Consider the following 26895-nt stretch of genomic DNA (forward strand, 5'->3'; position numbering starts at 1 on the left):
CTTATTTTACCAGCAAAATGGGTTTATTCAGGAATAGAGGAATTGCAACTCAGGACACACAAGCTATGATAAAACTATTGGCAAAACGGGAACAGAGGAGTTGAAACATTATCTTAAACAGAAGGAGGATGTTGGGAGGAGCTGTTTTGGAGGAAAGTAAGTGTTCAAGGTAGTGACAGTTTCTCATTGGCTGAATTGTGGCAGGTTCATTGGCTGGGCTGTTGTTGGGCCAGGGGAAAATCATCCTTCATCCTGCTGGGGTAGCAAAGTAGACTCCTTCCTTTTGGGGTTTGCATTTGACAATGAGTCAGTAGGGCACAGAGCTCCCTCTTCTGACCTCCTATTTATTTATTGAGAGAGAGAAAGAAGGGGCAGAGAGTGAGGGAGAGAATTTTTTTTTTTTAAAGATTTTATTTATTTATCAGAGAGAGAGAGACAGAGGCAGGCAGAGGGAGAAGCAGGCTCCTTGCTGAGCAAGGAGCCCGATGTGGGATTCGATCCCAGGACCCTGGGATCATGACCTGAGCCGAAGGCAGACGCTTAACTGACTGAGCCACCCAGGCGTCCCGAGAATTTTTTTTTTTAATTTAAGATTTTATTTATTTATTTGACAGAGACACAGCAAGAGAGGGAACACAAGCAGGGGGAGCAGGAGAGGGAGAAGCAGGCTTCCCATGGAGCAGGAAGCCAAGTGCTGGGCTCGATCCCAGGACCCTGGGATCATGACCTGAGCCAAAGGCAGATGCAACGACTGAGCCACCCAGGCGACCTGAGGGAGAGAATCTCAAGCGGGCTCCACGTCCGGCAAAGAGCCCATCTCACAACCCTGAGATCATGACCTGAGCCGAAATCAAGAGTTGGACGCTTAACCCACTGAGCCACCCAGGTGCTCCAACTCTATTTTAAATGAGGTTGCCTTCATTCAGTTTAAAAAAACATCATGCTGAGTCTTTCACTGAGTGCCAGTCATAGAAGGTCACATATGGTATGATTCCATTGATATGAAATGTCCAGAATAAGTGAAATCATAGACACAGAAAGTTGGTTAGTGGTTGTAGGTGCTGGGAAGGGGGGATGTGGAGTGACTATTTGGTGGGTAGGGGTTTTCTTTAGGGGTGATGGAAATTTCCCCAAATGAGATAGTTGTAGTGGCTGCACAGCGTTCTGAACGTACTAAATGCCACTGAATAGTACATTTTAAATGGGTTAATCTTATGATACATAAAATGTTTTCTTAAAATGGGAAAGCTGGACAACCACCATGTCTCAGGAACCTTGAGGATATAGAATTTTATTCTATTAAAACTGTACTCTTGTCATGAGCAAAATTTACCTCCTCCCCAACACCCTTAATTCCCAAACAGCCCCGGGCAAGGAATCCCATCTACTTACCTTAAGGGAAGCTCCACCAGCCAAACCCAGCGTCCAACGCGCGCTCGGTTTGCATGGTCACGCCCACTCACCAAGCCAGTAGCCGGCCCCGCCCCCCACGTGTTTTGCACCGGCCCCGCCCCCTTCACGCACTGGCTACTGCTCTCAACAGAAACCACGGACGGAAGGCTTGAAGCGATCTCATAAATAATGCATCACGTCAGCGGACAGTGGGGCGTGGTTTCGACCCTCGCCAGGCGGAGCCAGGGTCATGAATTATGCATGTTGAGGCGGGGCCTGGAGGTGCGCGCGTGTCGGGGCGGAGTCCAGGCACGGAAGTGGCCCCCTCTGGGGCCTTGAGAGGTGGGGCCATCTACACCTCATGAATATACAGCACATCGGGGCGGTGACCGAGAGCTTCGCCAGGCCCATAGGGGGCGCGACCAGCTGCATTCATGAATAATGCAACAGTCGGCGGGCCGTGCAGAGGTGACTGTGGACTTCGTTGGATCCAGAGGGGGCGTGGTCAGCCGCGTCTCATGAATAATGCAGCGCGTCAGCGGGCGGCGGGGTGGGGCGGGGCCGGCGCGCCGGCGCTGGAACCGGGAAGGGGGGGGCGGGGGAGCGATGGTCGCAAGATGGCGGCGCTAAAGGAGGCTAGGAGCTACGGGCTGTCGTGCGGTCGGGTCAGCGACGGCAGCAAGGTGTCCGTGTTCCACGTGAAGCTCACCGACAGTGCCCTGAGGGCCTTCGAGAGCTACCGAGCCAGCCAGGTGAGCGGCGCGGGGTCCGGCGCGACCGTCGGGGACGTCGAGGCGCAGGCCGGCCTCATGCGCCCCTCGCGGAGGCGTCCTGCCCTGGGCGCGCGGGGTCCGGCGACCGGGGTGCTGCTCGTGGGTCCCTGAGCCGACAGGTCGCGGGGTGGGCACTTGTCCGGCTGAGAGCGCGGGGAACCGCGTTCCTTCACGGCTCTGGGAGGTGACACTGGCGGGCGGCCCGGGGCGGCCGAGGGGCCCCGAGCTCACGCATCTGGTCCGCGGGGGGGGGGGGGGGGGGGGCCGACTCAGTCGGCACCTGGAGGCGTTCGGAGCCTTTCCCGGCTCACCCAGTCCCTGAGCAGGAACTGAGCTGTTCACCTGGCTGGGGGACGGGGGAGGGGGTTGGGGAGGCTTGAGGCTTTTCCGTCCGGGTCCCAGGCAGGGTGGGTCAGTGGGGCACCGCTGTTGGGGCACCTGTGGAGAACCTGTTCCGTCTGTGTGGGGAGGCTGAGTCTGCACTTGAGGGCCGGCAGTAACACCAATGAAGCCCTTGGAATTGGGCTCACTTGACTTCTTGGTTCGTGACAGGGGGAGTTTGGTCAGAAACTGACAGCTTGTTTCCAACTCCCCTGCCCCTCGCAGGTGACCCTGTCTCACTGAACATTTTTGGAGAAAGGAGTGTTTTGATTGGGGGAGAAGCTGTGCATGTGGGGGGTCGCAGGCATGGTGCCTTTCCCAGGCTGGGGGAGCTCTTAGTGGGCACCTGGGAGGGAGCTTTGGCCACCGCACCTGGCTGCTGACTCTCAAACTTCTCAGGGGCTGATTTGGACCCATCTGGGGAAGTTAGAGGCGTTTCACTTCTGCCACCTGGCTCAGGGTGCGTGGGTTGGGGGGAGGCTGCTGTGCACCTTCTTTCAGGCTTGATTTGGAGGCACATCTGGGGCCCTGGTCAGAAACCTGCTTCTTCCCATTTCCGTTTGTCGTGGTGCCGTCTCTGTCGGGACAGAAGTTGCAGGTGCCCAGAGTGGTCAGGACCTGAGGGGAAGTGGTTTCGGAGCTCTTTTCCTTGTTACCTGGAAAGTGGGGGCTTTATAGTCATGAAGTGACTGGGGAGGGGTCTGGTGTCCTGCTCAGGGAGGCTCTGCTCCCTGTGTGTGTGTGTTTGTGTATACTGGGAATGGGGGGGCTGAGGGCGGGTGAGGAGAAAGACTAACTAGGAAGGAATGTGGCTTTCTTCCTGCCCCAGACTTGTTCAGCACCATTAGCTAAGCTGGGAATTTCTTCCCCTGTTACGTTCCCACCACTTTCCTGGTGCCCACCCTTCCCGTGCTTCTTCCCACTTTTTTGGGCAGTTTCCTTCCTGTCCTGGGTCACAGTTTCCCATTCGTAGAAGGGGTCGTTTTTTTTTTAGAACAAGTTCTCCCCTTGTCAAAAGGATTCCTCAAGATGAGGCTAAGGTGTCCTTGCAGGTGAGGAGTTGGGGCGGGGGGCTGGGGGGAATGACTTACTGTGTCCAGCTCAAGTCTCCCTTCCTTGTGAAATTCCAGTCTGGAGTCTTTTCCCTAGGCAATTCTGACTTGTCCTGCAGGAAGGCAGGCTTTCCTAGAAACAGCTGGGGAAGAGCTCATGAGTCATGTAAATAAGGTGAACTTGGTACCTGGTCACTTAGGAGCCCCGCCTTCCCTGCCATGCTGCCCTTGCTTGATCTAGTCATCCGGAAGGCCCGCCTGTGTGTCCACCTCATGCTGTCACACGGCTATTTTTAATTTAGGGTGTTGGTTACGTCCCCTAACTAAGCTGGATCTTCCTCATGTGAGAGTGAAGGTAACTGCAGACTCCAGCTCATCCCACTTGGAGCCTAGCTGTGTATGTCAGCCAGGAGGGGCTCCCTTGAAGAACTTCTCCAAGCCAGTTGGGGCATCTTGGCCAGCTGGGCTAAACTTTGAGGGTGACCCAAATTTGCATTTTTTCAGAAGCTGATTGGTCATTTAAGTTACCTGGCAATTTCATATTTAACATTACTTGTTGGGCATTGAATCAGGGCAGCTTGGGTGCTTTTGGGTGGTGGGCATGGGGAAAGTGACTTGAAGAACTGGTTTGTGTGACCAGAGAAGTGTATGGGTTATTAACAAAACCTCTTATGTATAGTTGTCAGTAGTGTCTGGAGTTTTCTATTCTGTAGCCCTGTGGTTATATGGTTTGCCAATGACAACTTGTGGAGAGGGTTTTTATTTTTACTTTTAATTGCAAAGAGGCTTTTACAGATTCAGATGTGGCAGGGGACTGGAGAGGAAGTTCCTGTGAAACTTTCTCTGTGGCCCAAGAGAGCCTGTAATCCTAGCTCTTAGAGTCGCCTGAGTAAAAGTCCCCCATGGTTTCTCTCTCCAGAGGGGTGTGGAGTCTGAACTGCCCTTGTGCAGACCTGGTGGCCAGCCTGGAATGTGGCAGAAGGTAATATGCGCAGCTGCCACCGTCTAGACTTGGGCTTCGTGTAGTTTCTCCTTGAATATAAAAAACTCGAGTGAGTCCCCTCGCGGCTGCTCCCATAGATCTCCCTTTTGACTGTGATGGGCTACTTCTGGGAGAGAAGAGAGAGGAAGTGTGGACCCATCCTTCCAAGATAGCGTCATGCGCCTGCTCAGAGAAGTGTTCCCTGGCCACTCTGAGGAAGTGTCCTTCCATGGGGTGCCTGCCTCAACCACCCAGGTATTTCATTTTAGGATTTGGTGGGCTCTGTTGCCGAGTGACCTTCTCCTCTCCTGGTTTATAAGCTCCTTGGTGGAGAGGAGCATATTGTTCAGTAAAACTTGAGGGCCCAGGGAGGGGCTCAAGAAGCCTGAGGATTGTAGCCTATCTGGGTTTAAATCTTGGTTCTAGGGGTGGCCGGGTGGCGCAGATGGTTAAGGTCTGCCTTTGGCTCAGGTCATGATCCCAGAGTCCTGGGATCGAGCCCCGCATCGGGCTCCCTGCTCAGCGGGAAGCCTGCTTCTCCCTCTGCCTCTCCCTCTGCCATTCCCTCCACTTGTGCTCTCCGGCTCTATCTCTCTGTCAAATAAATAAATAAAATCTTAAAAAAAAAAAAATCTTGGTTCTACCTGCTTGAGGCCTTGGGCCAGTGTCTGACTGTCCTCCCAGTCTGGATCCCAGTGCCCAACCCTCTCCCAGCTCTGGATCCTTCTTGTCCTCAGGATTGTGCACGTCCCAGTATCTGACCCCTCCCAGCCCTGAGTCCTTCTTCTCTCAGGATTGCAAGATCCCAGTGCCCTACCCTCTTTGAGCTATGGATTCTTCTCAGGCCTGGGAGGGTCCTAGGGCCTGGCCATTTCTGAGCTCTAGATCCTTCTCAAGACTATGAGAGTCCTAGTACCCAACCCTTCCCAGCTCCAGGTCCTTCTCTCAGGGCTGTGAGGGTCCCAGTGACTGGCTTCGTTCTGACCTCTGGATCCTTCTCAGGACTATTGAGGGTCCCAAAGCCCTGCTCTGCCTAAGCTCTGGCTCCTTCTTCTTTCAGGGCTGTGGGAATTCTTTTGACACATATGTGGCCATCAGTGTAGTCTTGACACCTCCCCCCTCCTGCTGTGTTCTCAGCATTTGGTGCCTGTACCCAGAGCTGGTTCCCACCTGGAGGTTTGAATAGAGACTGTGGGAGACAGGGAGCCTGGGCTCCTGCATCTACCTGAATCTGATTGAGCACCTGGTTTGTATAGGGCTACTGCTCAAGTGCTGGACGTTCAGAAGTGACCAAGATGGGCCCCTAGCGTCATGAGCTGACATTCTGGAGGCAGGAGACATATTGTGAACAGGGCAGTACAGAAATCGGTACAAAGACTTGTCAGCAGTCAGCATAAGGAAGGAAATAAAATGGGGTGATGTGATGGTGCGGGGTGGTGTGAAAGGGTACTGATTGAGAGACTTGCTTCTAGGAGCTGCCAGAGCTGAGGTCCCCTTGGTGAGAGGTCCTGTGCAGGCAGGGGTGGGGGTTCCAGGCATGCTGCCTTCAAGCCTTAAGACACAAGAGGCTGGGGAGGGTGTTGGGGCATGGAGGGCAGTTGCTGGGGCTCCATCCTGGGGAAGGGTGTGTGGGGAAAGGAGGTGGAAGGGGCCTACAGCAAATAGTCCATGACTTGTAGAGCCGTGCTAGGGGCTGCCCGCAGGCTGCTAAGGGGGCGGCTGTGTGGATGTCAGCTCGGGCACTGGTGGCAGGAGGAGCCTTAATTTAGCCTCTGTTCCTCTCCCACAGCGAGGCCCCGGGAGGTAGGCTCATCTCCCCTTCCCGGGTGTGTGTGTGCTTGCGCGCGCGTGCGTGCCCACTGCGCCCTGAGCAGGGCAGCTTCTTGTCAGCTCTGTCTGCTTTTCAGACCGGCCGTCTTCAGGAATAGCTGGGGCTGCCCTCTTGGCTGTGGGCCGGGCCCCCCTAAGCCCTTTGTCCAGGCTCCTGTCATCTTCTTGGTGACCTTGGCAGGAAGGCTAGCTTATTGTTTTCCCTGTGCATTGGGGGCAATTGGGGCTCAGAGGGTCCCAACACCTGTGCTCCACACCCCCCATGCCAGCACTGGCCCGAGCTGCACGCGTTCAGCTGTCCGTCAGCCCTGTGGTGAGGAATGGTTCCCCACCAGGTGAGGAAACGGGAAGAGACTCTGGGAGGCCAGGTCACTGGAAGGAAATTCCCAGCTGGGACGGGACTGAGAACCAGGCGGCAGGCTCCAAGCTCTGCCCCCTCTGAAGAGAGGTGGTCTGGCCGCGTGGGCCAGGTGGAGCGGCCTGGCCCGTTGGTGTCAGGAGCATGGCTTCCTGTCTCCTGCCCTCTGGCTGGAGGGGTTCAGTTTACTTATGTGTTTCAGAGTGGGCTCTTGATAGTTCTGGGCGGGGTGAGTCCTTCCTAGAAGGTGCATGTCTCATAGGTGCTGTGGGAGGACGTGTGAGTGACCCGGGGTGTGGGGTAAGTGATGGAGGTTTCTGCAGGCAGCCAGTGAGGTTCTGTGTGAGGGGCCAAACCCTGCCTCAGCTGCTCTGACCCTTGACTAGGCTTCCGGCTTGCATGCTGTTCCTGCACCACGGTGACTGTGGTGATTGTGTGTAAACAGCAGGCTGCTTGGCGGAAACTCACCCTCTGTTGACTCATCGGCAAGGCCAGAGTTCATCACCCTTGAAGTAGTTTTGACATCATACCCGGATTGTGACATCTCTGGGGAGTCTTTGAAAATAACACTGCTTCTCCTGTTCCGAGTAACTGGTCCTGGAGCAGACACTGGCTTCGGGAAATCTGCTTCCGTGGCAGTAGCCTTGCTTGATGCAGCCTGCAGGCCTGGGCTGGCCATCCCTGTTGTGCCTTTGGGGTTTGGCCTTCTCTGGGTCCTTCATTTTTAGGGCCTTGCTCCCCTGCTTCCTGACTTTATGATTTTCCCTTTGGTCTGTGGCGAGCACGGCCTGGAGTTGTCTGAGATCTTACCTCCAGCAATATGTATAGCTGTTTTGTCATTTTACTGTTTAATAAAAAAGCTGGTGTCCGGATGAACCATTCAGAGAGAGACCTCCTGTGCCCATACCAAGTGGCCGCACTGGAGTCTGACGCTAATTATATTCTCTGGGCTCGGTCCCTCCCTGGCCATGTTGTGACGCGGATCTTGACTGAGTCACCAGGTCAGCGGGGCGTGTTGGTGACTCCCCACAGCCCTTCTGGGGGGAGTGGACCGCGCATGTTTGTGAAGTTCCTGGGATCACTGAACTCTTATTTAAAAGTAACACATATTGAGAAGTTTACTATAAAGGGAGTATAGCTCAGCATAGAAAACTTGGAATACCTGAAAGGAGCGACTTCTGTTCCCATGGGCACAGGCCATGGTTGTTGTTGACACCTGGGCACCTTCCTCTGTCTTGTGTCTGGGCACCTCATCATCACAGTGGTATGCTCATATGGTGTTAGGTCTTACTTCCTCCCTGACACCGTCTTAGTTCTGCTATTTAATATAATCGTAAGCTTTACTTTTTAGTGACTGCATCTCCCTTGCAGTGTGTACCCTCATGGATCAGTATTCCTCAGTATATGCGTTTGGGGCACCATACCGATCCTGGGGATTCCCGTGTGCTGGGAGCCTTGTCTGCTGTCCCGTGCTGAGGGCTGTGCAGAGGCGCTGAAGGGACATCCCTGGTGTGCCTGTGCCTCAAAGAGGAGCCTGAGGCTGCATGTGGCCGAGTGGGTACAACTTTTGTATGTTGAAATTGAGGCTTCAGAGGGATGTGGTCTGGCCCATGGTGGTGGATGGTCAGGGAGGGCAGGACTAGAGGCGGTGGCTGGGTAAGGAGGCTCGGAGGGCCTGAGCTGGGGTGGCACTGGGGAATGGGCAAGGGGACAGATGTGAGAAGTATTTGGAAAGCCACCTGTGGCTAGTTGGGGGAGGCAGACATTTCTAACCTTTCCTGATTCTGGCCATGTGGCAGAGACATCTTCACACTCAGCTTTATTGTCGTGCCTGAGCTGGGTTTGTGAGAGTCGGGTTATGCGTGGCTTGAAAAGATGTTGACAGCCGCCTCTGGAGTGACTCTGGGCTGGAGGAAAGATGAGGGCAGCTGATCGGAGAGCTGCTGTGGGTCTGTGGTGGGTGCCCGTCATTGTCACCATCAGTGTCGAGGGGCAGGGTGGTAGATGTGTATATGCTGCCTCATTGATGCTGGCTACAGAGCCCACACTTTTCTGGTTTGCTGCTTTTGTCCCGAGATGTGGATGTCTTGTGGTTCTTTCAAGCGTCCTGAGTATAATTGGAAGGTGTTTTGAACTGATGTGGCAGCTCCGGAAGCCGGCAGCCTTTTTTTTTTCCCCAGTTCTTAGATTGTGTTCTTTGCTTGGGGGTAGTTGGATGCCAGGTTTCCCTTATTGTGCTGGTGTTGACCAGTTTCTGGATAGTGGGTGCTCTGGATACTGGGGGAGCCAAAGCTAGATGGAGGGCAGGTGATGCTGCCCAAAGCTTTGAGAAAGTTGGGTCGAGGGCCTTGTGCCCACTTATCACTTCCCAGCTTTCTCAGATGTGCTGTGGAACAGGCAGCCTTGGATCACCCCATCCTTGAGAAGTTAATGAGCTGCCTGGGATTGAGGACTGTGGTTAATCCTCCACGCTTTTGTGCTATTGTGGGTGTTCTCACTGTTCTTCAGAGGGGAGACTAAGGCTTGACTCGGGGACATCTTTCCTGAATGTGTGCCCTTCCAGCGACCCCCACTCCTACCTTGGGCCATCGGTGGGTGTCAGCTCCTCACTGTTTGCCTTGCTGTCCCTGTGTCCATCTTAGACATGTAGGGAAGGTATCCTAAAAGGAGGTGCCTCCCTCAAAGGATGCTGAGGACCACGAGTTGGGGTCAGGTAGACTGGCTCTAGCTAGTTCCAGTTGACAGTCTGGAGACCTAGGCTTCCTCCTGAGCCTCAGTTTCCCTGGGTTGAAGCAGCACCTAAGATAGTAGTGGGCACCCCAGGTCAGAGGGTCCTGTCATCCCATCCCTTCTGGTCTGTCCCTCACCCCCCACCCCCGCAACTTCCCACCTTGCATGCGTGTGTTAGTTTAAAGTTTAAAATATCCACTCGTTTGTCTCTATTGTAAAGGGTTTCTTTTTTAAATAAAGAAATGGCTTTCCCCAGATTCTTTAGCAGCTTTCCTGCAGGAAGCCCACCCCACTGTGTTGAGGGAGCTGGGCCTTTCTGTATGTCTCCCTTCTCTGTCCCTTGAGCAGCCTCACCAGGTGCTGATGGTGGAGTGGGCAGTGGGCAGGGGCCATACAGAGCAGAGGAGGGGCAGGAAGTGCTGGCTGAGTTTCTGAAGAGACTTCTGACCTGGCCTGGGAGTGACTGCTGGTGGAGTATGAGGAGTCAGGCCTAGAGCTCTGGAGGCAGTGGCTCCATCTTTGCCTTCAGGTTGCATGTGAGCTCATGGCTGTCGGGGAGTCACATAAGGGCAGTCTCGAGGGGCCAAGGCCTCTCTCCACTGGAGAATGCTGTTCCTTAGGGATGAGAGGTGGGGGTTCTGTTTCCTCCACCATCTACCCTGGCAAGTGGAGCCCCAGTGTGTAAGGGCTGAGTAACAAGGGGCCACCCCTTGTATTTCCCTACGCTCCTTGGCCTCTTTCTGATATGGGGATGGGTCCACTGCAACCCTTACCTGGACATGTGCATGTGGCCTCGTCGTCCTGTTTATCAGACTGACTTGGGTTTTGCTGGTGGGCTGAGGCTGGCCAGGTCCTGTTCTGGGCCTAGGGGCTTCCTGGTGGGCAGGCTAGCCAGGCTGCATCCCAAGGTCCTCACATCTCTGTAGGGGAGGCCCATTAAGAGCATGGTGGTGGTGGTGACCATGGGTGATGACTACTGGGAGGGAGAAACACAGCGGGCTGTGGGCAGGAGGTGCTGTGGGAAGTGGGGCAGGCGGAACCGTCTGGGAAGAGTCTGAGATTTCCGAAGTCTGCATGAGATCTGAGAGGGTGGCCGCAGGAGGGAGGCTGGGGTGGTGGGGCAGCTGGAGGGTGTGGGGGTAAGGAGTGCCCAGGCAGGAAGTTGGGGTTAATTTCTTTTTTTTTTTTTTTAAGATTTTTTATTTATTTATTTGAGAGAGAGAATGAGAGCGTGAGAGGGAAGAGGGTCAGAGGGAGAAGCAGACTCCCTGCTGAGCAGGGAGCCCGATGCGGGACTCGATCCCGGGACTCCAGGATCATGACCTGAGCCGAAGGCAGTCGCTTAACCAACTGAGCCACCCAGGCGCCCAGTTGGGGTTAATTTCATCATCTAGCAGACTAAGCAGTTGTGACTGCAGTGACCTGTGCGGGTGTAGACGAGCTCCATCCCCTGCCTAGACTCACTGTGGGGGGACTGACCCAATGCTGATTTCATTCCATTTCATGGACAAACGTTTTTTCTGGGGGGTTCCATCCTATGACAGGCCATGGTCAGGGAGGCCTTGAGAGTGCTAAGACCAATCAGCGGGAGTCTTTACTGGAACCTCTGAGAGCCTTTCTTAAATTTTATTTTTCTTTCTTTCGTTCTCTCTCTCTCTCTCGCTCTCTCTCTCTCTCTCTTTCTTTCACAGTTCCTTTCCTTTATTTCTTCCCCTTGTAAAGGGAGATTCAAGTTTCTTGGAGACTTTTTTAAAAAAATTGTGGTGAGATACACATAACATAAAATTACCATTTTAACCATTTTTTTTTTTAAGATTTTATTTATTTATTTGACAGAGAGAGACAGCGAGAGAGGGAACACAAGCAGGGGGAGTGGGAGAGGGAGGAGCAGGCTTCCCGCTAAGCTAAGCAGAGAGCCCGACGTGGGTCTCAATCCCAGGACCCTGGGATCATGACCTGGGCCGAAGGCAGACGCTTAACGACTGAGCCACCCAGGCGCCCCTCTTCTTAACCATTTTTGACTGTACAGCTCAGTGGTATTAAGTGTGTATGCAGCCGTCATCACCATCCCTCTCCAGAACTTCCCCGTCTTCCCAAACTGAAACTCTGTCTCCATTGCACTAACTTCCTGCTCCCCTCCCTCAGCCCCTGTTGTGTGCCATTCTGGTTTCTGTCTCTATGAATTTGATAACTTTGGGGATCTCCTATAAGTGAGATCATATGGCATTTGTCCCTTTAAATTTTTTTAAAGTTTGTTTGTTTATTTAAGTAATCTTTACACCCAACATGGGGCTTGAACTCACGACCCTGAGATCAAGAGTTGCATGGTCTGAGCCAGACTGAGCCAGACAGGTACCCTGGTATTTATCTTTTTTATGACTGGTTTCTTTCACTGATCATAATGTGTCCAAGGTTTATCCATGTTGTAGCATGTGTCAGTTTCCTTCTGTTGTGAGGCTGAATAGTATTCCATCGTATGGATATACCACGTTTTGTTTGTCTGTTTGTCTGTTGATAGGCGCTGGATTGTTTCCACCTCTTGGCTGCTGTGAATAATGCTGTGAACATGGGCATACACACATTTGGTCAAGTCCCTGCTTTTTTTTTCTCTCCCAGTTTTATTGAGATAATTGAGACCTAGCACTGTATAAGGTTAAGGTGTACAGCATAGTAATATGACTGACATATATCATGAGATGACAACAAGTTTAGCTAACATTTAGAATCTCATGTTGATACAAAAACAGAAAAGTTTTTTAAGAACTCTTAAGATCTACTTTTTTTTTTCTCTTTTTAAAGATTTTATCTATTTATGTGAGAGAGAGCACAAGCGGTGGGCAGGAGCAGAGAGAGAGGGAGAAGCACACTCCCCACTGAGCAAGGAGCCCAATATGGGGCTCAATCCCAGGACCCGGCTTTTTTTTTTTTAAGATTTTATTTATTTATTTGAGACAGAGAGAGAGAGCACGAGCAGGGGGAGGAGCAGAGGGAGAGGGAGAAGCAGACTCCATACAGAGCACAGAGCCCAACGTAGGGCTTGAGCCCAGGACCCTGAGATCATGACTTGAGCAGAAATCAAGAGCCGCGCGCTCAATGGACTGAGCCACCCAGGTGCCCCAGGACCCGGGGGTCTTGACCTGAGCCGAAGGCGGATGCTTAACTGACTAAGCCACCCAGGCGCCCCTAAGATCTACTTTAAGATCTACTCTTCACAACTTTCCTGTATATCACATAGCAGTGTTGGCTGTAGTCATGTTCTATACTACATCTCTGGTGCTTATTTATCTTATAACTGGAAGTGTGTGCCTTTTGAGCCCCTGTCTCCTATTTCCCCTCCCCCCACTCCCTGCCTTTGGTGACTACAGGTCTGATCTCTTTTTCTGTGGTTTTTCTTTTTCTTTTCTTTTTTTTTTTTTGGGTTCCACACAAAAGTGAGATCTTACAGTATTTGTCTTTCTCTGTCTGATTTATTTCATTTGAGTCCTTGTTTTCACTTCTTTTGAGTATGTATCCAGAAGATGAGTTGCTGGATCATATGGTAATTCTATGTTTAACTTTTTTTTTTAAAGATTTTATTTAGTTTACAGAGAGAGACACAGCGAGAGAGGGAATACAAGCAGGGGGAGTAGGAGAGGGAGAAGCAGGCTCCCTGCTGAGCAGGAAGCCCTTTGAGGGGGCTCGATCCCAGGACCCTGGGATCATGACCTGAGCCGAAGGCAGACGCCTAATGACTGAGCCACCCAGGCGCCCCTCTATGTTTAACTTTTTGAAAAAACTGCCAAGCTGTTTTGCACAGTGGCTGCCCCATCTCACATTCCCACCAGCAGTGCACGAGGGCTCCAGTTTCTCCAGCCAGCCATCCTCACCGACACTTGTTCTTTTGTTTTTTTGTGTTTTGTTTTGTTTTATAATAACTGTACTGATGGGTGTGAAGTGGTCTCTGAGCCTTTAAAAGTATGTGACTGTCCAACGAGACTTAGGATCTGTTAGGCTTCTGACACCTGCTGGACCATTGATGGGCTTAAGAGACCCGTCGCAGGTGATAGAGAGCTGGACCCCAGTGGAATAAGGCCATGTTGGCTCTTAGATTTGAGGTGGGCTTGGACTAGCTTCAGGTCCTGCTTGAGGTAGGATCTTGATCAGGGTCACCTGGGTGCAGATGGCAGGAAGGGCAAAGAGAGCTGTTACCATCCCCCAGCCCTCCCAATGGCAAAACTTCTGTGTCCCTTCCTGTCCTCAAACCAGACAGAGGCCCTGAGGGTGATGGGCAAGGCTAGGCTCTGCCCTTTGGCACCTGAGGCTGCTGGGCCCTTCCCTGGCCGTGAGTTCAGGTGGGGCAGAATTTGTGCTTTGGTGAATTTACCTCTTTGTGTCCCATGTTGAATCACAAGGTGACTGGTGGAAAATGGGCTTTCTTCCAAATAGGAAGTGGCCTGGAGGCCCCTCAGGTCAGGTGCTGCCCTTTGGAGGGGGGGAGGTTATTGGACAGGCAGGGAGCTATGCCATTGTCTTTGTTCCTGCCTTTGGCTTGGCCTTGGGGCTGGGGCCTGTGCACGAAGGTGGATGGGAAGGAGGAGTGGTGTTTTTTCTGACCCTGTGGGCAGATGCAGTCCACTTGCCTCAGGGCTTCTGACTGTGGCAGCCGTGCTCCCTGCCTCTGCCCTGCTCCCATCCTCCCTTCTCCTGCAGTGCCAGGGACTCCCTACTTGCTTTCAGGCCCCGTAGGTAAGCAGAGGCTGATCAGAGTGAGGTGGAGGGACTGGGCTGAGGAGGCTGTCCCTTCATGCTGCCCTTCCTGGTGGTGGTGGCACCCCTGGGACCCTGGGGACTTTTGGAGTAGCCTCGCCTCCTGCCATTGGCCTGAGGAGGGTAAGTGGGCTGGGAGGTTCCTTTTCTTATTTTCCCCTTTTTTCTGAACAGTGACTTTATGGAGGATATTCCAGCTTCCTGATACGGACCTTGTGGTTCTTGCCACATCTGGAGGGGATGATTTAAGTGTCCTATAGCAACACTTACAATAAGGAGAATGCCCACCGAATGAAGTCGGACAGCTCGGTTTGCAGTAGCTGGAGGTGGAACATGAGCTTAGCATGGCTTTCCCTTTGACAGTGGGCACCTCCTGCCTGTGACCTCCCTACTATGTTCTTCTCAAGGTCCTGACCGAGATCCCATGCCTTGTCCCCATCCTGGCTGCTCTGTTTCCCTCCCTTCCTTTCTTCCTTCCTTCCTTCCTTCCTTCCTGATTTTTTTAATTTATTTGAGAGAAAGAGAGCGAGCCTGAAGGAGGATCTTGATCAGGGTCACCTGGGTGCAGATGGCAGGAAGGGCAAGGAGAGCTGTTACCAAGGAGAGCATGAACGGGGAGGGACGGGGGCAGAGGGAGAAGGAGAAGCAGACTTCCTGCTGAGCAGGACCCAGGGATCATGACCTGAGCCAAAGGCAGGGGCTTAGCTTGGCTCGCTCTGCTCTGCTCTTCTCTTTTCCTCTCTCATTCTTTTAAGATTCATTTGCACGCATGTGAGTGGGATGGGGGGATGGGGGCAGAGGGAAAGAATCTCCAAGCAGACTCCCCGCCGAGCACAGAGCCTGATGCAGGGCTCAGTCCCAGGACCCTGAGATCATGGTCTGGGTCAAAACCAAGAGTCAGCCAACTGAGCCACCCAGGTGCCCCATGGCTGCTCTGTTTTCTGTAGCATTAGCGATAATACCGTTAGTTGTAGTGGGCCTCTTTTTGTCCTCAAGGAAGCTGAGGTCTGCTGTGCCTAGTGTTGCTGCCGAAGCTGCTAGCCCCGAAAACGGAGGTCTCTGGCATGTTTGCTGCCCTGTTAGGTGAACAGAATTGGATAAGGATGCCAATGTAGTAGACCCTTATGGCATTCTTTTCTTTCAGTGCCAACCTTAGAGTCTAAAACAAGTTGGTAAACCATGACCCAAGGGGCAAATCCAGCCTGCCAACTGTGTTTATATTTTATTGGGACAAAAGCAGTATTTATGGCTGCTTTTGCTGTATGACAGCATCTGAGTCTTAGTGACAGAGATTGTCTAATTCTCAAAACCTATGATATTGATTCTCTGGCCCTTTACAGAAAAAGTTCAAGAGCTGCTGGTTTGGAGTGTTGGGATGGGCGTGTGACATGAGGACTATGTGTGTTAGTGGCATGTGCTGTCCCGGCCTCACACCCTGGGCCCCTGTGCTCTGGCATGCCGCCCTGTGGGTGGTGGCTTCCTGTCACATCTCAGGGCTGGACTAAGATCTTGGAGCATCCTTTTGGTCTGGCCTCTTCATTTCACTGATGGGATGCCTAGAAGGTGGTGGCTGACCTGAAGGTAGATTAAATTGCCTCAAACCTGAGGGTGTCTGCTCTGGGACTGCCTCCCTCTACCCCCCACCCCTGATTTCATGCAGACTTGGAATGCTTCCCACCCCATGTTCAAGTCCCCGGGTTTCCCAGGAGCTTTTCCCAGGCACAGTGTCAAGACTGACACAGCCTCTGGTGGGCCTGGCTTTTTTATTTGTGACCTGCTAGTGAACTTTGGACACACATTCACACACAGCCTGGCAGGAAGGGCCAAGCATGGGTGTCCCTGGTGGAGCTAAGGGCAGGCATCTGCCTCCCATTGGAGTAAGGCTCTGGCTGCAGCACGCCCCTCCCATCTCTTCCTCTCCTCAGCCTCAGTTCCATGGGGATACAGTGGGACCAGTGTCATCTTCCAAGGGAGGATTGTGCTCAATTAGGGGTTGGTTGTTTGTACGGGTTTCAACGGTGTGCTTCATGGCATGAAGAACAACCAGATGACAGTGGCTTCAGATGGGTCCCTTGTGTGGAGACAATGGGCAGCAGGTGTCTTCTGTTCCCTAGGAGTGAGCTTTCCATGGACTGGGGGGCCTTGATGAATCTTCCAGAGCTTTCTCAGCTCAGGATGAGTATCATCTATAAATGGATTCTGACTTAGATACCAGCAGCCTGAAAAACCTGGAGAAGGGCTTCTCAGGCAGGCCTCTCTGCAAAGGGGCTGAGGTTTCTGGGTTCTGGCAGCAGAAATGGCATGATTTTGCTGTTCTTACCTTTCTTTCTTTTTTTTTTTTTTTAAAGATTTATTTATTTATTTGAGAGAGAGAGAGCACGCGCGTCGGGGGGGTGGAGGAGCAGAGGGAGAGAGAATCCTGAAGCAAACTCCCTGCTGAGTGCAGAGCCTGTGAGCAGCTCAATTCCAGGTCCCTGAGATCATGACCTGAGCCAAGATCAAGGGCCGGCCACATAACCTACTGAACCACCCACGTGCCCCTGCTGTTCTTATTTTTTGACTTTGTTTCTCCTTTTTCAGAATCAGGTGGGACTGTTGAACTGCCGCAGGCTGGGTGGGTGAGGGGGTTACAGTGTGGTGGGGAGGATCTGTGGGGGGACATCCCCGTAAGGAGATGTCTGAGGCAGAGACAGGTCACAGCTAGAAGAGTGTGTTCCTTCCTCCCCTGGGCACACTATTTTTGGTGTTGGACGCTCACAGACGTCTGCTTGTTCCAGCGAAATGTGCTCAGCTCGCAGTGGATCTGGCGAGTGGGATGAGGACAACCAGCACTGGTCGCCTGTGTTTAGCTTGTCTCCAGTTTGCTTTGGCACTGGGATGAGGCCTTGCTGGCTCCCTTACCTGTGCACAGGGTCCTGTTGGATGGGGGACTTGTGCACAGGGCCTCATGACCCAGTGATCTGTGCCAGTTCCTCCTGACAGGAAGTGGAGCTGTGTTAAGAAGGATTCTGAGACAGACTTTGGCCTAGAGTGTGGGATTGATGATACTGGCCCTCCCTACCTTCAGCTCTGCCAACTAATGTCTCTGTGGGGAGGGTCCTGTCTTGTCTCTGAATAGATGAGGTTAATGCCCCCACCCCGTCTCCCGGGTGAGCCTGGTCTGTGAGAATGTGGCCAGTGAATGGGGTTCATTGGTTCCCAGGTATACAGGGTAAGGCTCACAGGCTGTCAGCAGAAGTTGGGCTGGGCTGAGGCTGTTCCGAAAAGACCCGAGGCTTTGGACCCCTTTTTCCTAAGGGGTGGATGGCAACTCAATGGGGTCTGTACCCCAGATCAGTGGTTCTTTTTTAAGATTTTATTTTTGACAGAGAGTGTGTACAAGCAGGGGAAGCAGCAGGCAGAGGGAGAAGGAGAAGCAGACTTCCCCTTGAGCAGGGAGCCTGATGCGGGACTTGATCCCAGGACCCTGGGATCATGACCCGAGCCAAAGGCAGACACTCAACCATCTGAGCCACCCAGGCGCTCCCCAGAGCAGTGGTTCTAATTAGCATTTCATTCTGGGATCTTCACATGGCTTCTGCCACCTGCCTCTCCTCTTTCTTGTCTTGGTCTCTCATGTGTAAATTCACTGAGGCCTGGATGCTTTCTGGTGATAGGAATTGCTAAGCGTGTGTTCTGCTAGGCACATCTCAGCTTTGGGGAGTGGCTGGTCTGAGTGGATGTGGTACTCCCTCTGTGCTCTCTCCTTGGGGCTCCCGGTGCTGTTTCCAGGGCTCAGCTAGTCAAGAGCAAGCACATCGCGTGTTGCAGGTGTGGGCGTCCCTCTGCTGTTGTGAAGCTCAGGGGGCGGACAAGCTTGGGGGTGTTGCAGGCAGGTCACTGGAGGATGCAGGATGCAGGGCTCAGGCTGGGGGTAGTGGAACAGGATGCCTCACCTTGGCTGAGTTGGGGCTGATTCCGAAGCAGCCTGCAGACCCAGGGGGTTGCCACTCCCAGATGTTCATGTGGGTGTCCAGTAGGCCTAGGCACAGAGGTTCCAGCTGCCTGAGCTGCTGTCCCTTGGACAGCTGAAGGCCAGGGTAGGGGACAATCTATATTGCTTCCAAACCTTCACTGGTGTTGACATGGCTAGGCGGCTGCAAAGTTAAGAGCAGGACACAGGGCTGGGAGGAGTAGGGGAGAAGGAACTGGCTATACAGTGTCACCACCCTTTGGGCCTCAGTTTACCACCCTGTGGGGTGGAGGTCATCATTATATTGTGTGTCTGTGTCTTCCTTACATGCCGTAGCCCCGGCTGTCCAGGAGAATAATTAAGGCCTGAGGTATCTCAGAAAGTCAGGACTTTTTTCCTCCATTGGAACCCTGGGTGGAGGGTCTCCTGGGCACAGACACCATAGACCCCAGCTCCGTGGGTGCTCAAGACTACAGGGTCTGTGTGAGTCCCCAGGACCTGCTGACTGGACAGGTTGGTGGCAGGACTCAGTAATGGCTATGGAGAGCTTACCACAGCGGGGGCTGTCTCAGGACAGCTGGCAGGACATGTTAGAGGGGGAGTGAGGACACAGCCCCTGTGCAGACACAGTTGGGCCTTAGCCAGGATGCAGCCTGGATAGCTCTGTTTGTGTAAAGTTGGGCCTGATGTTTCTTGTTACTCTTTAACCTATTGATTAACCCTGTGGGTGGTGCTGGGCTCACCTTAGGCTTGACAGGTGAGGTTGGGAGGCCCAAAGTCTGAGCTGTGCACGCTGGCCAGTTCTGGGGAGATGAGCGTTGCTGTTCTGAAAACCAGGTTCCAGGCTTGAGGGTTCTGAAGCCTCTAGCTGCTTCCCCTTCTCTCTGCCCTGGTCATAGATGAACACAACAGAAATCAGATGTGCACAGCAGTTTTATGTAGGAGTCCAGGAGGAATCCTGAAGTCTGCGGAAAATTTAGGGGAAATTTAGAAAAGCAAGCCCCATGTCATCATTTTTACTCAGGATGTGTGTTGAGATTTTAGTAACCCAGAGAGTCACAAGATTGTGCTTAAAAAACAGAACAGGAGTGGCATCAGTTAGCCCACACAGGCAGATCGCTTAACAGAACTGCCGGCCTCCCTGTCCTGTGCCCACTTATGGGGCCGGCCTTCCTCAACCCCTGTGCCAACCTGGCCCATCTCCACAGTGGATGAGCACCCATCACCCAGGGCCTGAAATGAAGCCGTGTGCGCATATCTTCCACGCACTCTGGCCACCTGGTGAGTCATCCCCAGACTCTCCAGCCAAGGTGAGGCCTGGGCAGTGGGTAATGAGTGAGTGGGATGTCTACATGTGGGGTCCCAGTCAGACCTGGGCCAGACTGCAGCCAGGCCCCAGGTATGACCACGAAGCAAGCAAACAGCCTTTTAGCACCTGGCCCTGTGCTGGGCAGTGAGGGTCCCAAGTGAAGAGTGACAGTCTCATGGTCTCTAATCCTGCCTTTGGGCCTGGACAGTTCCCTGGAGAGAGGACCTGCAGGAAAAGTGGCATTTCTGGGCCCTGAGCAGGTGGTGGAGAAGAGCCTATACCCTGAGGAGGCCTAGAAGGATATGCTGAGGGAGCAGCCTGGCCCTCTCCCTTGGGTACAGAGGTCAGGGTGACAGGTCAGAGAGGGTGGGAGGGTGGCCAGGACATGCTGTACCACAGGGCACCACATGCTTCTGGGCTTCAAGACACAGTGCACTGTGCCCACACCTGGAATGCTCTTCCTCCAGGTCTTCCTGACCTTCCCCCCGCCCCTTCCTATTTCATCTCTGGTCAGAGGGCCCCTCCTCCATGTGCCTTCCAGCACTCAGTGTTTCCTCAGAGGTCAGCCTGCTTCTGTCACAGCACACAGGGGCCCGGTGAATCTTTCGTTATTGGAGAAAGGTGTGGAAGCGCCATGTCAAGGAGGGACGCAGGTCCTGTGTGATCTCATGGTCCAGCTCACCTTGCACGTCTGTTCTGTTGCTCCAAAGGCGAACATTTTGCTACAGGTCTGGATACCAGCAGCACAGCTCCCGTGGTAGAGCCCTGGCCTGGTGGCTCCTGGTGCCTCCTTGGTGGAGGCCTCTCCATGTTCATAGGTTTGATTTTTCTCACTGTTCTTCAGCTCTGCCAGATTCCTTTTCCATAAAGAAAGCCCTGGCACCTCCTTTTCACTTGCATTATCCTGGTTCTCAGCCCAGGAAGGTGGTGTTCTCTCACAGAGCCCCATAAAGGCATCTTCGAAGCTGTCTGGAGCACCAGCATGGGCCCTCAGGGAGGACAGTGTAGTTGGACGTGCCCTGGAATGGCTGCTCACGGCGTCTTCCCGGTAGTAGGCCTGAGCCTGGTGTGCTATACTGATTATAACACTTTTCTTTTTGAGCTGAGTTCCCTTTTTACCAAGTAAAACCAGCTGTAAAGTGCCTCTTTATAAAGTAGGTGACAGGAGTGGGGGCCAGGGAGTCCTACCATGTGGCCTGGCTTGGTCCAGGAGCTGGTAGCCCGTGGTGAGTTCTTGGCCCTGTGTGGTTGTGGGCAGTGCCTCCTCTGCAGGGTGCTCCCAGCTGCTGCAGCCCGCCTGTGCTGGGGGTGCCCTGGACGGCAGCATTGGGGCCATTTGCTTGGGGCCCTGGCCTGTATGTTACCAGCAACCAGGCTCGTGCCCGGGCATTGGCAAACCTGGCCAGGCTGCTGAGTGGTTTCCCCAGGCAGGGGCTTTTGGCTTCTGCATTTGTGGTCCTCAAACTTCTGTCCTAAGTTGGCTTAGAAGCAGAAAGACAGAGGTTATCTGTTTTCCTTACAGAACACTGACCATGCTGCATGCCTCATATCCTGGCACTTGGCAATGTAACAAGTGGCAAATGTCATCACTGAGGTTTGTCTTCCTTCAAAGATGGGGTTTGGGGAACTCCCATGTTTAGGGTACTGGAACGTCCTTGGTGGGGGACATTTAACTTTTCAACTCTAAACATTTGCTCCTAATTTAGCTGGTTGCAGGATTTTCTGTGGTGATGGGGTTGGTGGCCGCCCTGCCTGGGGCACTGTCATCACAGTACACCTTGGGGTGAGGCCTGCTGCTCACCAGGGCTTCCGCCTGGAGCAAGAACTACAGTCAGTGCAGACCTGTGCCTCTCCCTCCGTAGGGGCCTGTGCTCCTCGCCCCCCTCACCTGAGATGCCTTCCATCCTCTCCTCACTCATCCTGTCATGCCCATGCCCCGTAGAAAGTGCCCTGTCAGCGTGGATAGCTCTGTGGTCCCGGCTCGCGGAAGCCTCTCTCTACCCACAGCCACGGGGCCTGTCCTGTGTTCTTGTGGCCCATCACCCCAGGGTTGCTGTGTGTGTTCCCTTGGTCCCTGCTGTTCTGGAGCCCTTGTTCATCTCTGGCTGGACTGAGACCATGGGTTCTTTTTATTTTATTTATTTTTTCTTTTTTTTTATTAAATAGACTCCACACCCATTGTGGAGCCCAGTGCAGGACCCGAACCCACAACCCTGAGATCAAGACCTGAGCCGAAATCAAGAGTCTGACACTTAACCGACTGCGTCACCCAGGTGCCTCGAAAGTGTGGGTTCTTAATGGAGGATATTGAGCCACAGTGATAGGGGCCACTCCTGGGGCCTTCCTGTCCCACAGCTCTGGGACATTTGGTGGCCTAACACAGGGCTTCTTCCACCGGTTACAAACCCCTTGTCTCAGCCAGCTGGGTAGCAGTGCCACTCAGTGCCACTGGGGGATGCTTGCAGTGATAGTGAGTGATTGCTGATCATGTGTCTCCCATGCCCAAATCACCCTCCCAGGGTGCCTGGGGACTCTGCTGCTCAGACCCTAGTGTGGTCTCCTTGGATGCCGAGGGCCTTTTCTTTGGAAGTCTCCTCTCCAGTGTCCATGCCTTCCCTGCCTCCCCACCCTCCTACCCACCGAGAGGCACATTCCCAGAGCCCAGGACTCTCCCCAGGACAGAGTGTGCATGGGAGGGCAGCACACACCAGGCCTTTGCTGTGAGCCTGTGGATTTGATTGGACCTTCCTTTTCTGGATCAGTGGCTTCTGACTTTATTTTGCTTTTGCATGTTGTAACCCGCTCTTGGGCACCAGCCAGGTGTGTCAGCCATACCTGCAGGAAGTACCTGGGATTGAGTTCCTCATGCACATCCTGCCAAGGCCCGTGGGTCCCACCCCATGACTCCTGTCCATCCTCGCCTGAGCAAGTGGCCCCTGGCCTGAGACGCTGGCCCAGCCTGCCCACACAGACCCAAGGGAGGGCCCAGCTCTGAGCTGCTGCTCCGTGGGTTGTGCCTTATTCCCTCTACCCCCCAAGCCACCATGCCTTTCCCACTTCCTCTTGCACACCAGATTATCTGATTCTTCCTAATTTTGTGGTAGTGCTGGGCAAAAATGATACCTCCCTCTCGTTTTGCTGATGACTTCTCATGTGTTTCAGCCACTTGCAGCTATCTTTTCAGTCTGTGCTGTGTTTATTGCCATTTCCTGTTGGTTGGTCTGTCTTTTAACAGGGCTTTCTCTAGCACAGGTTGACCCTGGTTCTCTCTCTGAGTGGTGTCTGCTGGCTGAGAGGGTGAGGGTGAGGGTGGCATCGTGGCATGCTCATTCCTTCTCCCTGGTGTGACCCACCATGCTCCTCATGGAGCAAGATCCCCCCTCTTGCAGTGAGCTTTGGCCTCAGTTGGCGGCTGGAAGTGGTGCTTGCTTCAAGGCTCTGCTCTGGTGAATTAAATATGTGAAGTTGGCACCCAGCGGCCTTTTGTCATTTCCTTGAGCATGACTGTGGACCCAGCTGGCTGGTGACTTTGAAGCACTCAGGCCATGTTGTCAGGCGCTTTTCCAGGGTCTCAGGTTTGCTTCACGTTATCTCAGTGACGTATTAATGAAAACACTAAAGTGGCATTTGTGAATTGGAAAATACTACTAAATTCTATGTGGCCCCTGATGGTTCCCAAAGTCCGTTCATACACATGTCATGTTCAAACCCACAACTGCTGACTCTTGGAAGCAGGGACAGTCAGTCAGGGCCACCGTGCTGGGCCATGTGATGTGTTTTCTGTCCCTGGGGCAGAGCAAAGGCACACCGGGAGGTCCGGGCACCTGTGCCATGCTGACCTCTGCAGGGACAAGGGTGTGCCGTTTGCTCTGACCACACAGCTGCTTCCTTGAAGTCCATGGTTCCTCCTCTGTCCCTCCATCCCTTCCTCCTGCAAGGACTTTTCCCATTTCTGCTTTTGTCAGAGGAGGTTGTTGGAGGAGGAAGGTGCCAACAGTCCTGCTTGGAGAAAAACTACATTTGGTGTGCAGGATTTCAGATTTCATGACTGGAGGGTTGGTGGGGCCGCTGTGAAAGGAATCCACGACAGACATCCATGTGGTGAGTTCTCGGCATCACCTGAGGGGGTTCACTCAGATGTCGAACATGGACCAGACTCACTGTGATATCTACCACATACATGACAGATGTGGGAATGTAAGCATGGCTGGTAGCATGTTTTACTTAAATGAGTACTTACTATTATTAATTGCTTGTTATTACTTTGCTGAATAGTGTTTGAAGTCGATGCAGTTTCAGGAAAGTTTCTGTGGTTCTGATAGTTCTCTTGGCTTGGGGGCAGTGGCACTCTCTTTGTCAGTCAGGGCCTGTCCCATCGGCTGTCCCTGGTGGGGCCTTCTGGTACACCCAGAGAGAATTGATGCAGTGAGGTCACGTGCATGTTACTTCTGCATTGCCTCTCAAGGTTGAGGGTGTAAACTTGCCAGCTCCTGACTGCAGCCCTTGAAAGTCAAGAATGGGATCATTCCCATTTCACAGATGAGAAGACTGATTAGTGCAGGCATAACATCCATCATCACCCAAGGTCACATGGCCAGTTAAGGGGTGGTCTCCCTGACCCTGGTGGCCTTGCCCCCTTGCTTGTGTCAGAGTTGTTTTTTGTTTGTTTTTTCTTCCCCAAAGAATGTTGCAGTGCTTTATTTTACAGCACTCAAAAACTTGGAAGTGGGAGCTGGAGGTCATGTGTGTGGCAGAGCTGGTTTGTGCTGTTCCATACCTTTTTTCAGTGGCCTAGTGAGTTAGATCACCAGCTCTGTGAGACCAAGCCAGAGAAGTTAAGTATTTTACTTAGGTCACACAGCTTTTATTATTTTACTTTATTTATTTATTTATTTATTTATTTATTTATTTATTTAAGATTTAATTATTTATTTAACAGAGAGAGACACAGCGAAGAGGGAACAGAAGCAGGGGGAGTGGGAGAGGGAGAAACAGGCTTCCTGCTGAGCAAGGAGCCCGATGCAGGGCTTGATCCCAGGACCCTGGGACCATGACCTGAGCCGAAGGCAGACGCTTAATGACTGAGCCACGCAGGTGCCCCATTTTATTTTATTTTATTTACTTATTTTTAAAGATTTTATTTACTTTTGAGAGAGAGTGAGTGCATGTGCACAAGTTGGGGGAGGGGCAGAGGGAGAGGGAGAAGCAGACTCCCTGCTGAGCAGGGAGCCCAATGCAGGGCTCTATCCCAGGACCCGGGATCATGACCTGAGCCAAAGGCAGACGCTTAACCAACTGAGCCAGCCAGGCGCCCCCATCACACAGCTTTTAAATGGCACATCCTGAAGCGGAAGTGAATCTTCTGATCTCAGCTTCTGGGCACTGAGACAGAAGTTTTGCTTTCAATTCCCAGTAGCTGTCAGTGGCCTAGTGTATCATTCCTGTTCTTGAGCCCTTGGTTCCCTGTCCCTACTAGGACTGGTTGATTGATGTGGAAGCTGGGCAAGGGTGCTGCTCAGATCTAGATCTCCTGTATGGAAGGGATATGACACCTTTGGGCACTGCCTCAGCTTTCAAGGGAGGTCAGGCCCTTTCTCTCCAGCTCTGGGTTGGGTTTTGAGTGGAGGGGGGAAGCTCAGACCAGGGCAGTTTTAGCTCCCTTAACTTTGTCATTCCTGCCTTTGTCTGTGAATTTTATGTTGAGTTCTTTGTAACCCAGGCCCCTGGCTGTGTGACATTTGCTCACCTGCCAGTGTGGTGGGCAGCATGGTGGTGGTATGAAGCCAGACCAGCCTCAGGCCATGAGGGAGGGCCTTAAAAGGCCTAGAGAGTTAAACAGACTTCTTGTCCTGGTCAGTTACGGGTTCTTAGCCTAGAAGTACAGAAAGGGTTTGGATTGTACTGTGGATCTCTCTGCTAATACATGCAGCTGCCCAGTGCCAGCAGGACGGTTCCGTTTTCCTTTCCTAAATAGACCTGCTGGCCCTCCTCTGGCGGACGCGGCTGGCCTGGAGTCCTGCCAGGTTCTGCTCTTGTGATGGCGCACATCATGAGCTGCTCCCAAAATGTAATTTCAGGCCTGAAGTAAAATGATTATAACGACCTTGTGTTGGTGAGTAGGAAGGCAGGAGACCTCATCTTTCCTTCTGGATGTTTCTTGTTACTGATGGGATGTTTGCTTACTTGGAAGACTTAATATTATAGCCACAGTGAGGCCACTGGATTCCTCCAGTCACCAGGGCTCACCTCACTGTTCCTTCTACCCAACCTATCTTTCTTTTAAAAAGTTGTTTCTTGCATCTGACTTCATTTTATTTATCTTTGAGCTCAGGAAACACTCCAGTGTGGCTTGTAGTCGGGTCTGGTCTGGTCCCGTCTGGTGTGGCCCTGCAGCTGAGTGGTGGCAGTGACACTTTCCCGGGGCACCCTTAGGGACTGCTGCTGGTTCCTGAGGGTGACGGTTGCTTCATTGTGCACCCGGGTTGCAAAACGCTCCAGGAGCTCCTGCCTCATTCCGAATTTTGGCCAGCATCATCTCAGGGTCAGTGCTTGAGCCCCTCCTGTATGCCGAGAAGGTTTCCGGATGAAGCAAGGACTTACTTTGCTCATAGGGGCTCACATGTAGCTCTCCTTCCCTCAGGCCACATGTCACATGCTCAGGCATGGCGGTCTCGGCTCATTGCTGTCACATTCTGACGTTTGGCTTGGGGGTGCCTATAGGTGTCTGTGTGGGAACCTGGTGGGTCTGAGCTGAGTCCTCCTTCCCTTGTTATGAAACACCTCTGTGGCTGTCTTGCCTGCCCTGCTCATTGGTTCACCTGGGTAGGTTAGAGATGGAAAAATAGGCCACGTTCATGTCATTCTATCCTCCTGAGTGGGGTGTCTCACTTCCATTTAATGGTCTCTGTTTTCCACCCAAGATGAAGGCCCCATGCTGTGTGTTTGGGAGAGCCCAGAAGGGACAAAAGTGTCTTCATGCTGCCTGGAGTCCAGGGCAAGCTCCATGGAGCTGTGGTATAGAGAGGGTCTTTTCTGGAAAGTGTAAGCAGAGCTTCCCAGCATGGCCTGGTGGGCAGCTCTGGCGACAGTGGCCCCCTCTTGTCACTCTGGTCTCTCAGCTGCCTCTCACTGTCTCCTTCCTTTTTCATTTCTCAGACAAATCCTTGGGCTTGTAGAAATGGTTTGTCTTAATTGGTATAGCCCTCACTTTCCTTCTTGGTTGCCCCAGTGGTCTGGTCTCGATGCAGTAGACGAAGGCAGCCTGTGCTTGCCTCTGCTTGTCCCTGTTGGCTGTAGAAACCACGCTGGATCAGGAGCAGCAGCATGGTGAGATCACTGTGTGGCCTGGCCTGCTCGTTGAGGTACTCAGAAATGCACCTTTCATTTTGGG

At 52.9% G+C, this 26895-nt stretch overlaps 1 protein-coding gene across 2 annotated transcripts in view; it reads left to right on the top strand.

Annotated features, from left to right (window-relative positions):
- Positions 1-1995: 1995 nt before the first annotated feature.
- The window catches only part of ELL (elongation factor for RNA polymerase II), a 69708-nt gene continuing 44808 nt past the window's right edge, over positions 1996-26895 (top strand). For both annotated transcript variants that reach the window (XM_088028955.1, XM_028087010.2), the window contains exon 1: positions 1996-2144. In XM_088028955.1, the coding sequence (XP_087885081.1) occupies positions 2010-2144 (135 nt within the window). In that variant the 5' untranslated portion in view covers positions 1996-2009. The remainder of the gene's footprint in view (positions 2145-26895) is intronic.

This window comes from Eumetopias jubatus, unplaced genomic scaffold, assembly GCF_037043125.1.
Source record: "Eumetopias jubatus isolate StellerSeaLion01/CBP00866 unplaced genomic scaffold, mEumJub1_p1.0 scaffold_1, whole genome shotgun sequence".
NCBI lineage: Eukaryota > Metazoa > Chordata > Mammalia > Carnivora > Otariidae > Eumetopias > Eumetopias jubatus.